This window comes from Salmo trutta, chromosome 30, assembly GCF_901001165.1.
Source record: "Salmo trutta chromosome 30, fSalTru1.1, whole genome shotgun sequence".
NCBI lineage: Eukaryota > Metazoa > Chordata > Actinopteri > Salmoniformes > Salmonidae > Salmo > Salmo trutta.
Window position 1 is genome coordinate 22,159,435 of NC_042986.1, and position 14,554 is coordinate 22,173,988.

At 42.4% G+C, this 14,554-nt stretch overlaps 1 protein-coding gene across 5 annotated transcripts in view; it reads left to right on the plus strand.

The window, feature by feature from the left end:
- LOC115168268 (ephrin type-B receptor 2-like) overlaps positions 1-9,982 on the plus strand; it is a 57,339-nt gene extending 47,357 nt beyond the window's left edge. The window contains exons 4-15 of one of the 5 annotated variants that reach the window (XM_029723380.1): positions 23-178; positions 2,225-2,560; positions 3,449-3,573; positions 3,666-3,828; positions 3,976-4,149; positions 4,428-4,571; positions 4,911-5,158; positions 6,393-6,608; positions 7,352-7,501; positions 7,763-7,956; positions 8,261-8,416; positions 8,671-9,982. In XM_029723380.1, the coding sequence (XP_029579240.1) occupies positions 23-178; positions 2,225-2,560; positions 3,449-3,573; positions 3,666-3,828; positions 3,976-4,149; positions 4,428-4,571; positions 4,911-5,158; positions 6,393-6,608; positions 7,352-7,501; positions 7,763-7,956; positions 8,261-8,416; positions 8,671-8,779 (2,171 nt within the window). In that variant the 3' untranslated portion in view covers positions 8,780-9,982. Of the gene's footprint in view, positions 1-22; positions 179-2,224; positions 2,561-3,448; positions 3,574-3,665; positions 3,829-3,975; positions 4,150-4,427; positions 4,572-4,910; positions 5,446-6,392; positions 6,609-7,351; positions 7,502-7,762; positions 7,957-8,260; positions 8,417-8,670 lie in introns of those variants that run through there. The other 4 variants (XM_029723382.1, XM_029723381.1, XM_029723383.1 and 1 more) reach the window with 4 other exon arrangements.
- The last annotated feature ends 4,572 nt before the right edge of the window (positions 9,983-14,554 follow it).

A 14,554-nucleotide genomic window follows, 5' to 3' on the forward strand; every position in this document is an offset into this window, starting at 1 on the left:
TCTCACGCTCTCTCATCTTCAGCGTGTGGCTCAGGGTTCTTTAAGTCTTCCCAGGGGGACCACCTGTGTCTCCAGTGTCCCATCAACAGTCGCACCACCAACGAGGGGGCCACCAACTGTGTGTGCCGCAGCGGGTACTACCGCAGCGACTCGGATCCCCCGCAGATACCCTGCACCAGTAGGTTTCTAGACCTTACAGTTCCACATACTCTCCATGGGTGGTACTACACAGTGTTAAGGAAAGACACAGTAGAGATGATCATACAGCACTCTATTTAGTAGGCTTTTGTGTATATAAGAATTGTATCAAAATTCACATTTTAAATAATTAATTGACAAATGGTCCCAGGACATTATGGGCCATTATCAATTGTTGAATTGAGTTTTCATTTTGTCTATGAATTTACTAACAGAATCCATCAGCTCAACCCTAATAATGTAAATGCAGGCCTTATGTGGCATTCACTATAGAAAAGCACCTGTCTAGCAAAGACAGAATGATTCTGATATATGTTGTGTATAATGCAATGAGCACAAACAAAAGTGCTAACCTCAAGCCAAATCTTTTCAACTTAAACTTTTTTACCAAGACTCCAGCTCCACTCGTACATTTTCACATAGAAAAATACCAAAGTCATGCATTCTTCTAGGTGCCCAAGGGCAAAACAAGGGTTATGTTTCATTCCAACAGCACTGAACTGTTGGAATGTCCCTTCCATTCTCTTCCATTGGTGCACCAGTCCGACAAGGACCTCAGAGAAAATATCCTGAGAGATTTGCATAAGCCTGTCCATTATGAAGGGGGCAGCTGTTTTGAATGTGAAAATGGGGTCTCGGTCACAAATGGAACCCTTTTGCTTTTATAGTGCACTACTTTTGACCAGAGTCCTATGGACACCCTATGGGCCCTGGTGAAAAGTAGTGCACACAAAAAGGCAATAGGGTGTCATTTGGGATGTAGCCAGGGCCACAATGGAGATGTGGCCCTCAGCGGTCTCTCTCTAATTAAAGAGGCAGAAATGAGCATGCAGGGGCATTCTTTGTGTCTCTCAGATTCCACCAGGACACTAGTTAACTACCACACTGCTCTTTTCATCGCTCTCTCTTCCTTCTATAGAAAAGTTGATCTGAAGCCTGATGGACTTGAATAGAGCTCATGCAAATACTTTGGAGTCTTTGAATTTAGTGTCCGAATAAAATTTCTATTTGAAATCTTTTGGACATCAGAGCAACCTTGAGGTTATCTTATTTGAGTCAGAAAAATATCTTCATATGATATGATATATACAACCTTGCAGAGAGCATATCCAACTGACTGTCTCTTAGAAAAAAATATAAACATTTGGAACCAAGACTAAAAAATAACTGATGTTGGCACAAAATGGAGGGAAAGTTAACGAAAACGTACGCTTAATCCAGTATAAACTAATGTATTGAATTTATTATACAAGAGACAAAACTCACAAATTCTGCAGCACAATGACAGAGTCGTGTCTTAAGTGTAAAACGAACGGTGACTCAATAATCCATGCTTTCTGGGAACGCTAGAAAGTCCGAAAGTTGTGGGCGGAGCTAGAAAGTTGGCTGTCAGAAGTATTAACAATGTAACCTTTTAATCCGTCTGTCTGCATATTTTAAGACGTCATATTGGGGTGTAGTGACATACACGATGGGTTGGACCATTCTCTTCTCATCACTCATCTTGAAAAACATATACTAAAAACTTGGAAATCTATCAATCCGCCATCATTATCACAAAGGAAACATTTTATTATTCATTATTTAAATATTAAAAGTGTGTGGGCTGCAGAGAGAAACAAAATGCATTTTCAGGCCATGTGGTTGGGAAGTGATGCATGCGCTAGAGATGGGGGGGGGGTGCTAGTGGATCTGGGCAGGAGTGATGTAGTAGATGTTTGCATGTGTATGTTTTGTATTGTTTAGGGAAAAAAAATGTTTTAAAAAATGGTGTCCGAATATTGAAATGTGGAGACTAGTTTTGTGACCTACTGTATACTACTCCAACCACACAGAGTTAATTTATTGCAGATTTAACCAGCGGTCAACAACCCTGATGCTGGAGAGCTGTAGTACAGGGTGTGGGTTGGGTTGGAATTAGACGCTGAATCCCGTGTAGCTCCTTATGACCACTATCTGGAGTATAAACCTCATCATCACTGATCCTCCCTGAACTCTTCTTTATCTCCCCCCTCTCCTCTGACAGCCATCCCCTCTGCGCCCCAGAGCGTAATCTCGATCGTGAACGAGACGTCCCTGAGGTTGGAGTGGCGCGCGCCACGTGATGGCGGGGGCCGCGAGGACGTGGTCTACAACATCATCTGTAAGAGCTGTGGAGGGGGCCGGGGAGGCTGTTCACGCTGCGGGGACAACGTCCAGTTCATCCCTCGCCAACTGGGCCTGACAGAGACCAGCGTCCACATCAGTGACCTGCTGGCCCACACGCAGTACACCTTTGAGATCCAGGCGGTCAACGGGGTCTCCGACCAGAGCCCCTACTCACCACACTTCTCCTCAGTCAACATCACCACCAACCAGGCCGGTAAGGGAGACAGCAATTCATTCACTCTCCTCTCAAAGTACTATGTTCCAGTGCGAAGTTCAGTGAAGAGATATTATCAGGAGTGTGTTCAGTCTGATAAGGAGTGGCACAGGAAATATTACACCTAATATAGGTTTAGATATTTTGATGGTATTTTGCAAAGGCAAGATCTGTATAAGTAAACCTATATGTCATGTAGTACCAATGAACAATGTCTGTGTAAGCAATGTTTATGATGTCTGCCTGAACAATTTAGCGACAGATGTGTGACTCTTATTAGTATTGAGTGAGTTCAATTGCATTTAGGGCACTTGAAATGCAGTATTCAGACATGATTTACAGCGTTATTTGTTGAGGTTCAAATTTCAAATGGACTGGGTGTTAGGTAGTGTTGATATTAGGGTCAGGCTATACACTTCCTACTCTCTGCCCTTAACACTGTAGTCTTTTCTCCACTGCACTAGCTGTCAGTCCTAATTACTGTCTGGGATGGGACTGTGAAAAGAGCAAACTCAGGTTCCCATGAGCCCCAGTGTTTTTACAGGGTATAACCGAAAGCACTGTTACATAAACATGCCCTAATTAAGCCCTCATTAGGAAAGGCCTTGTGTGTGTCTTTGCCTGCTGAGTGAATATTTCACACATCAGAGTGAAAACAAATACATTATTACTATTAGTTTTTTCAGTGAATGGGTGACTGTAATAATACTCAATAAACCATCTCCGATGTTCCTGGCTCTTTGTTCCTTGCTGCATCATTAGTCTTGTTCTTGATTACCAGGGGATTTGAAAGCTTCTTCCTAGTGTTGTAGTAATGTCACTAACCTTAACCCTTTTCTCACTCACTCACTCACTCACTCACTCACTCACTCACTCACTCACTCACAGCACCATCGGCTGTGTCGATTATGCACCAGGTGAGCCGGACCCCTGACAGCATCACTCTCTCCTGGTCCCAACCGGACCAGCCCAACGGCCTCATACTGGACTATGAGCTGCAGTACTTTGATAAGGTAAAGTCAGTTGACAGGTTTTACTGCTGTAATTCAAACAGTGAGCAGATCCAGTCTTACACCCTTTGTGTGTGTGTGTCTGTGTGTTCCAGAGCATGGCAGAGTGGAACTCATCGGTGGTGCGCAGTCAGACCAACACAGCAGTCATCCGTGGCCTGAAGCCCGGAGCTATATATGTCTTCCAGGTACGGGCTCGAACCGTGGCCGGATTCGGACGCTTCAGCGGAAAGATGTACTTTCAGACCATGACCGAAGGTATGCCATTCGGACCAGTGTTTTTCAAACACTTTTGAATTATCTTACCGGGTATATGGTATAGTCCCAAAAGTTCAACATTACAGAGTAGGCCAACCTTGTAGATGTTAATAGGAGGAATGGGTTTGTTTTGTTGTGTATTTGCAGAGGAGTACAAGTCCAGCTTTCAGGAGAAGCTCCCCCTCATCATTGGCTCAGCTGCTGCAGGTGTGGTCTTCATCATCGCTGTCGTCGTATTGGTCATCGTCTGCAACCGAAGAAGCTCTGAGAGAACAGAATCTGAATACACAGACAAGGTCCAGCACTACACCAGTGGCCACAGTGAGTAACATGGTTTACAGACAACCTTCTATCCATGGGAAATGGGTTGAATAGTGGAGTGAAACATTTGTTAAGGAATAACACTACCATCCTGGGGACAGTGGTGACATTTCCATTAGATGTAGAATACTGGAAGTTAAAGGTTACTACTGTATCTAACCACCTGTATCAGGTCTAAGCCCAGGCAAGATTCCAGCTACTGTTTTCTGTAGCCAATACGTACTCCCAGGCTGTATATTATGCATATCCTCTGTTTTTTCTCTGTTTCTCCTTCCAAGTGTCTCCAGGAATGAAGATCTATATCGACCCCTTCACTTATGAGGACCCCAACGAGGCAGTGAGGGAGTTTGCCAAAGAGATTGACACCTCCTGTGTCAAGATCGAGCAAGTCATTGGCGCAGGTAAAAAATCAACCGGTGAAGGTGAAAACCCTATATACTGTACATTATAACATATACATAGTAACACAGATTAAGCTTAGTCCTGGACTAAAAAGCATTCTCAATGAAGATTCTCAGTTGAAGGCACTTTTTAGTCCTTGACTAGACTTAATCTGTGTCTGGGAAATTGGCCTATAAAATGTTATATTGATATACAGTGTTGATTAAACCCAATAATCCATCTTGTAAGATATTCTTACAGTACATTTAAGATATCCAAGTTACAGTCCCATGTCACACCACTATAAGTTATCCAAGTGCTATATCAGAGTCCTTTGCTGATGGACAGTATATCTGAAACCTGAACCTGTTATTGTTCAGGAGAGTTTGGGGAGGTGTGCAGTGGGAACCTGCGTCTCCCTGGGAAGAGAGAGATCCTGGTGGCCATCAAGACACTGAAGGCAGGCTACACAGAGCGCCAAAGGCGGGACTTCCTGTCTGAGGCATCCATCATGGGTCAGTTTGACCACCCCAACATCATCCACCTGGAGGGCGTGGTCACCAAGAGCGCCCCCGTCATGATCATCACTGAGTTCATGGAGAACGGATCGCTGGACTCCTTCCTCAGGGTCAGTACAGATCTTCATTTCATTACCTTGTTACAGGAGAAGTTTCCGAGTGTATTTGAGGTTTGCAATTTCCACAGCATTGTTTCCACTTCATTTAAACCCCACAAATCGATGTGATGACGTTGAATCGACATGGAAAAGTCATTGGATTTGCAAAAAGTCATCAATGTAAGAGCATTTTGAACTAATCCAATGATATGGTGAAATGTTTATTTCTTCAATTTATTTTGTAAATATTTTCATAACTCATTCACCTGTTTTATTCAGTGCATGTGACAAATAAAACATGTGGGCATGAAGTACCTAAATAACATGAACTACGTGCACCGGGACCTGGCTGCCCGCAACATCCTGGTCAATAGCAACCTGGTGTGTAAGGTATTTGGTTGATTTCACGTTGAATTCACGTTTGTTAACAACTCAACCAAATGTAAATCAAAACTATACGTTGAGCTGACGTCTGTGCCTAGTGGGGATTTTCCCTTACGAAAAATGTAGCAAACTGGCCCAAATGAAGGTCCTAGATATGTAGGTCATTGGGCCTCAAAGTTGGGCATCTCAATACTCTGGAGAGACCTCCTCTCCTTTTCTACTTTCCTCCTTCTTCCAGACATGTATCAGGTTAAAATACATCAGGTGGCTTTCACCTGTTTTCACCTGTCTTGTCTTTTGGATCAGTGCAAACAAATGGAAAGGCGACTAGATTAGGAGAGGAGTACCTAAAGGCTAGATCTCTGCCTAATCTCATGAGTGAATTTCAGAGATAATATAATCAAAATTATATTTAGACGTGAAGCATTGTAGGTCATATGAAATATCACAGTAACCATACAGATTTTTCAACTATTTTCAACATCAAGAACCCAATGGATTCAAGAACACAGTGGCTGTCTCTCCTTCACATCTACACTAAATAGCTTTTTGGTTTTTGATTAGTTCTGGTGGGTCCCTCCCGGGCTGGCCCAGGTGTGAGGTGTGTAGAGTGGGCTTAGTTAAATCCAGTGAGCTCACAGATCCAGGTGAGCGGATCAACTAGACGCTCAATTTTGTGTGGCTAACAATGCTAGGGGAACTAATATGAGAACCAGCCACATTTTTTGGAATGTGTAACACATATCAGAGAATATAGAATACAACATAATATAGCATTGCATAACATAGCTTAATATAGCTTAACATATCAATATAACATAACATAGCATAGCAATATAACATTTCAGTGTTTTTTTTAAAGCAAAATGACGGGCAGTTCACGGTGATCCAGCTGGTGGGCATGCTACGTGGCATTGCGGCGGGCATGAAGTACCTAAATGACATGAACTACGTGCACCGGGACCTGGCTGCCCGCAACATCCTGGTCAATAGCAACCTGGTGTGTAAGGTATCTGACTTCGGGCTCTCGCGGTTTCTGGAGGAAGACACATCAGATCCCACCTACACCAGCGCCCTGGTGAGTGTGGCTCTGTCCCAATATCCATACTTCCATACTGTATAGTATGAAGCAATGTATTTTGGGCAAGTTAGACCCCACAAACACCAGTGTCCTGGTGATTATGGCTCTGTTCCAATCATAGGAATAGATTATATTTCTATGGTTCCAATATACACACTAGAATACCACTTATTATGAAGCAATGTATTGGGCATGCATTCTAAGTGGTATGCTAGTATGGAAATGTATCAGGTTTGAGATTATACATGCAGGACACATCCTAATAGTCTAATGTGGATTCCTCTTCTCGGCTTATCCCTTTCATCACCACTGATTTGCAAGTATAGGACACAGGAAAGCAATATCAGTGTCTCAACAAAGGATTTGCTTTTACGTGTCCAGTGCTATCAGATCAGTGCAGAAGAAGACAACGAAACAACGCCACTTCTTGAGACTACTGAGATCCACCCACAACCTATGCTTTATTTGCGGGCTGCAGTCTGGTTTTCTACCCTTCTCCTGAAGTGTGCACTGAAGTACTCCTTCTTAGAGATTTAAAAGAAATGGTCTGGTTTAAGAAATATGGTGGAAACTGACTAAGTCACTCTGGAGAAGATGATATGCTTAATGACCAAAATGTAACTCCCTTCAGGCATACTTGCACCAATCCAATACTTCTAAATGCATGAGGGGAGTGACCAAGTGCACAGTCCTGGCTGAAGGGTGGAGAATTGGTACGGAACACTTGTCTGTCTTTACAGGGAGGGAAGATCCCTATCCGATGGACCGCCCCGGAAGCCATTCAGTACAGGAAGTTCACCTCCTCCAGTGATGGGTGGAGCTACGGCATCGTCATGTGGGAGGTGATGTCATACGGAGAGAGGCCCTACTGGGACATGAGTAATCAAGATGTGAGTATCCAGGAGGAGTCATTATCATCATCGTTTCACCTACAATGTTTAGTCCTAAAGCAGATTGTTGCAGTCACTTGGAGAAAGAGAGAAAAGGGGGGAGGTAGCGATTGAGACAGAGAAACACATTCAGAGAGAGAGAGAGACTGAGACAGTCTTATTATACATTTTATTTAGGCTGTATTAACCACATGGGAAGACCAACAATTTAGGCCAAGGCCTCTATTCATTTTCACATCATTCTGTGCCAATGCCCTGTAGGTGATCAATGCCATAGAGCAGGACTACCGGTTGCCCCCGCCCATGGACTGTCCTAGTGCCCTGCACCAGCTCATGCTGGACTGCTGGCAGAAGGACCGCAACAACCGGCCCAAGTTCAGCCAGATTGTCAACAACCTGGACAAGATGATCCGCAACCCCAACAGTCTGAAGGCCATGACGCCGCTGTCATCAAGGTAAGGCACTCACAGGCTGTGTCTCAGTCATCTTAAATAGCTTCCATCCTTTCCTCATCTCCTTTCCACAATGCCGACCACACATTTTAGTGGACTCTCCAGTCCAAGGAAAGGACTTAAGGAAAGGAAGCTGTAAAGGACAGACTCATGCACGGTTTCATCTGATGCTCTTTGATTCACTGTTTCTTTCTCTTTACTCCTTTGTTTTGGGTTCTCACTGGGTTCTCAATGGATTTGTTTGGGTTCTCAATGGGTTGTCATTGGGTTTGTCTGGGTTCTCACTGGGTTCCTCTCCTGTTTCTAGTGTTCACCTACCTCTGCTAGACCGCAGCACGCCTGACTTCTCCAGCTTCAGCACCGTGGATGAGTGGCTGGATGCCATCAGGATGGGCCAGTACAAGGAGAACTTTGCCAATGAGGAGTTCACCAGCTTCGATGTGGTCTCCCAAATGACCACAGAGTAAGTTAACCTCCCCCGACACCCTCCCCCTGCTAAATGTGTCCTAGACTGCGTTGAATGTGTTTTAGACTAATCTTAATGTGTCATAGACTGTCCTAGATGTGTAGTGGACCTAGACTGTGTTAAAAGTGTTCTAGACTGTGCTAAATCCAGCCTCATAGACTGTGCTAAATGTGTTGTAGACTGCTGTGTCGCTGACTTGCTAAATGTGTCGTAGACTGCTGTGTTGCTGACTGCTTTCTCTCTCTCCAAAGGGACATCCTCCGAGTAGGGGTGACGCTAGCAGGCCACCAGAAGAAGATGCTGAACAGTGTCCAGTCCATGCGGGCCCAGATGAACCAGATCACCTCTGTGGAGGTCTGACCTCGAGACGGGGAGGACACCAGACTATACCAGACCCCCAGCCTGGTCTCCCTGTCAGACTGTGACCCTCCACCCCCATCAGACCCCTTTCTCTAGACCGTCCTCCCATGAGTTCAGTCAACAGTCTGCAGCTTGTACTGTACGGTCAGTCTGGTCAGTTTGCAGCCGTGCTCAGTCCACAACCACCGCCCCCTCATATGTTAAGTCTGTCTCTAGTGCTGAGCCTACGACTGTGTCCAGACTGTGTCCGGTCTCCAACTGCAGCCTGTCTGTGTTGAGTGCACAGCTGCAGCCCCTCCCTCTGTTTGTAGTAGGATATTGTTTACAGTCTATTAGTTGGATATGATTTCTACTTGTCCCCAGACTGAAACTCAACAACAGACTGTCCTTTAAAAGGGCTATTAAGAGAAGGTTGGGACCAGACTTCATAGGACTTTACTCTCATCTTTCACAGTGAGGTTCTGAGGGTATCAGCGACTCCAACAATATGACCAGTACTCTGAACGGAGTGGATGGAAAAATGGCAGACTTCAATACAGTTCCATAGACTTTATGGATGTAAAATGAAATTACTCATCTTCTAGAAGCATCAGACTCAGCGTTCTTGTGAATAATGCTCTCTTTTGACAGTTGTGGCGATTATATTTCTGTTTGGAAGTGTAGGTACTGTAGGTAGCAATCTCTTGAAAATACATTTTCTATGTTTTTTTTAAACCTTTGAACCCACTACTTCCAACAGCCCAAAAGAACCATAATATAAATGTAATGTACTGTGCATGTCATTGTCTGGTACATATCAGATGCACCTGAATCTCTGTCTGCAGACTATGCGCTGCACGTAGGGCCCCGCGGTTGCTAGGGTTCTCAGTCGGGGTCTCAACTTACTGTTGAGAGTTAGAAACGTAGATTACACAAGGTGACATTTCGGAATTTGGTTGTGCATCAGCAGTTCCAAAGTTGTTGGGACATTTTTACAATTTTTGTGGTTGTTTTAGCTTTATACTCCAGCACTTTGGATTTGAAATGGTACAATAACGATGAGGTTAAAGTGCAGACTGTCAACTTTATTTTGAGGGTATTTTCATCAATATCAGGTGAACCGTTTAGAAATAACAGCACTTTTTGTACATAGTCCCCACATTTTAGGGGACCAAAAGTATTGGGAGAAATTCACTTATATGTTTATTAAAGCATTTGCTATTTGTTTTGGTTGTGTTTCAGATTATTTTGTGCCCAATAGAAATTTATGGTAAATAATGTATTGTCATTTTGGAGTCACTTTTATTGTAAATAAGAATAGAATATGTTTCTAAACACTTCTACATTAATGAGGATGCTACCATGATTATGGATAGTCCTGAATTAATTGTGAATAATGATGAGTGAGAAAGTTACAGAAGCATAAATATATCTCTCTTCGAAAAATGCTAACCTTCCTTGTTATATGAAATGGTAAGAGGTTAGCAAGTCTTGAGGGTATGATATTTGTGCGTCTAACTTTCTCACTCATTATCATTCACAATTCATTCAGGACTATCAATAATCATTGTATCATCCACATTAATGTAGAGTGTTTAGAAACAAATGAAACATACCATCAAATGTAAGCTGACAGTCTGCACTTTAACCTCATTGTCATTGTATAGTTTCATATCCAAAAGGTTGGAGTACAGAGTCAAAACAACAAAAAATGTGTCACTGTCACAATATTTTGGAGGTCACTATATTGTCAGTCAGTGACAATCACTCAATTAGCCCATGTCAGCTAACCAAATCTTGTTTAGGATCCCCTAAAGCCTAGGGGCTCTCCGTTGTTTCTCTCTCTTCTGGGAATCGCAGGTTGCCATAGCCACTAAACCATGTCGGCCATTTTCACTGTTTTGGAGTTCTGCTCTGTGCAATCTTTGCTTCAGTGACTCAGTGAGTAGTTTTTTTAATGTTTCAATGTGCACCTTAATGATGAAGTAGGATGGGCGCTACCATGAATTCTTTCATTACAAAAGTGTTGTGTGCAAAGTTTGGATTACGCTTTCCTTTTGCCCTCTGCTATGTTTAAAGGATCTCATGTGAATACCAATGTATTTTGGTCCTGTCATGAAAAAGCACTTGTCCTCCCCTTTATGGTACATACAAAATGGCTGCCTTAGGTTATACAGAAAGGTGTTCTATACTGTACTTGCACAAAATAGCAGCCTCTGAAGCGACACAGGTGGGAAATTATTAGAAAAGTAGCCTGCTGGTATTTAAAAGACTTCACAGAACACTGTGCTCATTTGGTTTGTTTTTAAGTGGTTTTTATTTTTTGTTTTTATACTGCTACCATGATCACCTTTGACAGTATGGAGCTGTGAATTGTCACATTATCTGGGGTCATACACTGCCAGCATATTGACATGTGTATATACTGTTGCCGTTACTATTTAAAAAGCTAGAACACGTGTTTATGAATCGTCTCAGAGAAAAGTGGGGACTTTTTAAAGAAATGGATGAAAGGTCATTTAAAAAAGGACAGGCTTCAGTTTTTGTTGTACTGAGAGGTAGGGTATACGTCTTCCTCCTATTGTGCCAGCACAAATCACAACAAGTTTACACGTTGATACTCCGTCCATAACGTACTGAACTTGAGGTTCAGGGATCAGCAGGAAAACGTTTTAAATGTTTTTGAAAAGTGTTGTTCTAGGCAGCCAAAATATACTAGACAAGTAAAACCAGGATATTGCAACCTCTGCTCCTTGAGTGCTACAGTGTCTGCATGCTTCCATTGTCTCAGCACTTCATGGATAAATCACAATCAGCCATTCCATAGGGCATCTCACATAGCATTTAATAGTTATAAATAAGGTACTAATTAGGAGACAACTCAATGAGACAACAGTCTTATTAAAATGTTATACTACTGCTACCCAACCAACAAACTCTGCTTTTCTGGGGAAAAGAGACACTCCCCACTTCAATAAATAGGGATATGTTCTTCCAAATACTATCATCTGCAGTTCTTTACAGATACATTGTCCTCATCTTATTATGTATTATCTGTTGTTTAGCATAGCTTCTCATCAAGGTACAGCTTGTGCATTAATGTGTTGGAAGCTTTGCTATTTGATCATATAGGATAGCCCCAGACACTAATTAACTTCTTTTTATAGGCCTAGCATAACAAGTGGGGAGGCAATGTACTATACAAGATCTGAATGTGTGAATGAAGACTGTCAAATCAAACAAATCTTTATTTGTTTATTTTTTTGCTTCTGTCAAGAAATACACTCAGAAAGAGCCTGACATCTCTGAGTGTGTGCCATTTGCTAACAAAAGAAACCAAAAGGATGCTTCTACTGTAACCTCAAGTCAATATAGTTGTGCCCTCTATATGACCACATTTAAGTTTTTGTCATTCTCTGTGTGTAAAAATAACTCTCATTCCCTATGCTGGTCCCATGTTAAAACTGTACTATTACTATACCTCTATACCGTTCTAGTACCTTTTTCACATTCTTTCACTTTTGTCCTCCGTCCTTGGTCTACCAACCCCCCCCCCCCCCCCCCCCCGTCCAGTCCTAACCACTGTGATTGCATTGGGACATTTTGTTTTCTGTATAAATGTACATTGACTGTAACCCTGTGAAGGATGTAACAATTTTAATTATTTGTAATACTGTTATTTGTCTATTTTATTAAAAAAAAGACAAAACAAAAGAAAACAACATCTACAACAACAAACTGAAAAGCCGGTACAACTGTTTCAATAATAATAATAATAAAATATTGGTTACATTCCGTCTCAAAGTACTCTTATTTTCTTCAAGAAGTTTTCCCCTTTACCTTGCATTACATTTATATTTCATCAAATAAAGATGTTATCCCTTACTATTTTCTATATTTGACCATGTCTTCTACTTATGTGTTTTATCTTCACTGTAACTGGTCCTGAGACTGTAAAGAACACATTGAACACAAGAGGGAAGTAGAGACCACTCTAGGATATTTGTCCAACAATGTCAACAGTCAAGATGCTTGTCTGCTGGTTTTTGCATTGGTGAGCATTTGCCCGAAGTCTCATCTGTTTAGTCTTATCGTATTGTAATTACATTTCCAAATAGAAGAATTGGAAGCCTTGATTCCAAGTTGTACATCAACGGTTTTCTTTCACTCACTGGGTCATTGTGTGGTCATGTGTGCTTTCTGAGAGAGTGCTGTCATTCTTTACCATCAAATGTAAACAAATTCTGAGCAAATCCGGATATATACATACATCTGGCAATGTAACGTGGATGCAACTTTCTCTGCTAGATTAGAGATTTCCTCAGCTGAAGACATTTGTGATCAAGTACTTCTGGATTCCTTTATTTCAGAAACATAATCTGGGTAAGTGTATCCCATTTCTCAGAAGGCACATTGTACTATATCCTCGAAAGCCTGCCTGCCTGCCTGCCTGCCTGCCTGCCTGCCTGTTTGTCTGTCAAATTCCTGCAGCTTGATCCTGATTCTTGATAGTACAGAATGTAGCTAGACTTCCGTCAGATATCACAAAAGATGACTCACACGGCTGCCAACCTTGTTCAAGTCTCACAGTTGGCAGGTGTGGTGTTTGGACACACGCACGCACAAACACACAGAATAACTGACAGGTGGTCTCAGGTTTCTTTTTGAAGAAGAACAAGATGTCTGTCTAACTTTCCACAGTGGCACTCCCCCCTAAGAGCCCTAGCTCTCTGTCCTTGACTGGCACCCAGGCTGGGTACACAGCCAACAGTCACACCTGCCAACGTGCAACTAAAGAAGTGACAGCTAGAACCCACTGTCTTGGATGCTTAGGTCACTTTGAGAATGACCGTTGGAAAGTGAGGCGCCATGCTTTTCCATGGCGCCTCCCTCCCTCCCAGCCCTGTATGTGCAGCTGTTCCCGACCCAGGGTGCCCCACATCAGGTTACACTGACATTTATTTACATGCTAAACCTGAACTGCATGGGGGGGAAACATATTAGCCTATTTTCACTTCATAGGGCCCTAATGGCCTCTGCAGGGAAGCTCCCTACAATTACACTAAAGAATACTGACTTATCAACTAGTCAATAACAATAATAATTTCTGTGTTGGTGCCAATGAAATTAGTGATTAATGTTGATGCAGGCAGGTGCACAGATAGGGCTCTAGGGGTGCCTGAGCACCTGCCCTGTTGCCCTCCTATAAGTGAAGTGCCCTTTCCATTTTTTTTCAACTTTTAGTCACATTTTTCTCCTGTTCTAAAAAGAATTGCCCATCAAATTCTCTAATTTCTAATTTTTGAATCTTGGAAAATGTCCCCTCCCCCGCTCCTCTGCCCACACGGGAGTGCTCACTCAGCTGCTCTGCACACATCCTCCTACTGCTGTACAAGCAGAAACTACAACTCAGATGTTAGCAGCAGAACAAACTTCAATCACAGGTAAAGACTAGTTACATTGTAACAACAGCATAGCTAACAGTTAGCTAGTTAACTAGTTAGCTGATTTACATAATCTCCATTACTGGGATTCATTGGAATTTACCCTTCTTACAGGGACCTCCAACTCCAGGTGCTCCCCCTCCCTAACATTCAAAATGATTTTCAACTGCAGTGACTGGGGAGTTTGTCAGGATCAAAAGAAACATGAAATCAATACATCTTTTTTTTAATTACATTTTTTATTAGGATCTTTTTAAATATACTTTTTCTTCCACTTCGGAAATGTGGAGTACATCGGTAGGAAACAAATCTTATTTAATACATTTTCTATTTAATTTTAAGGCTGTAAAAT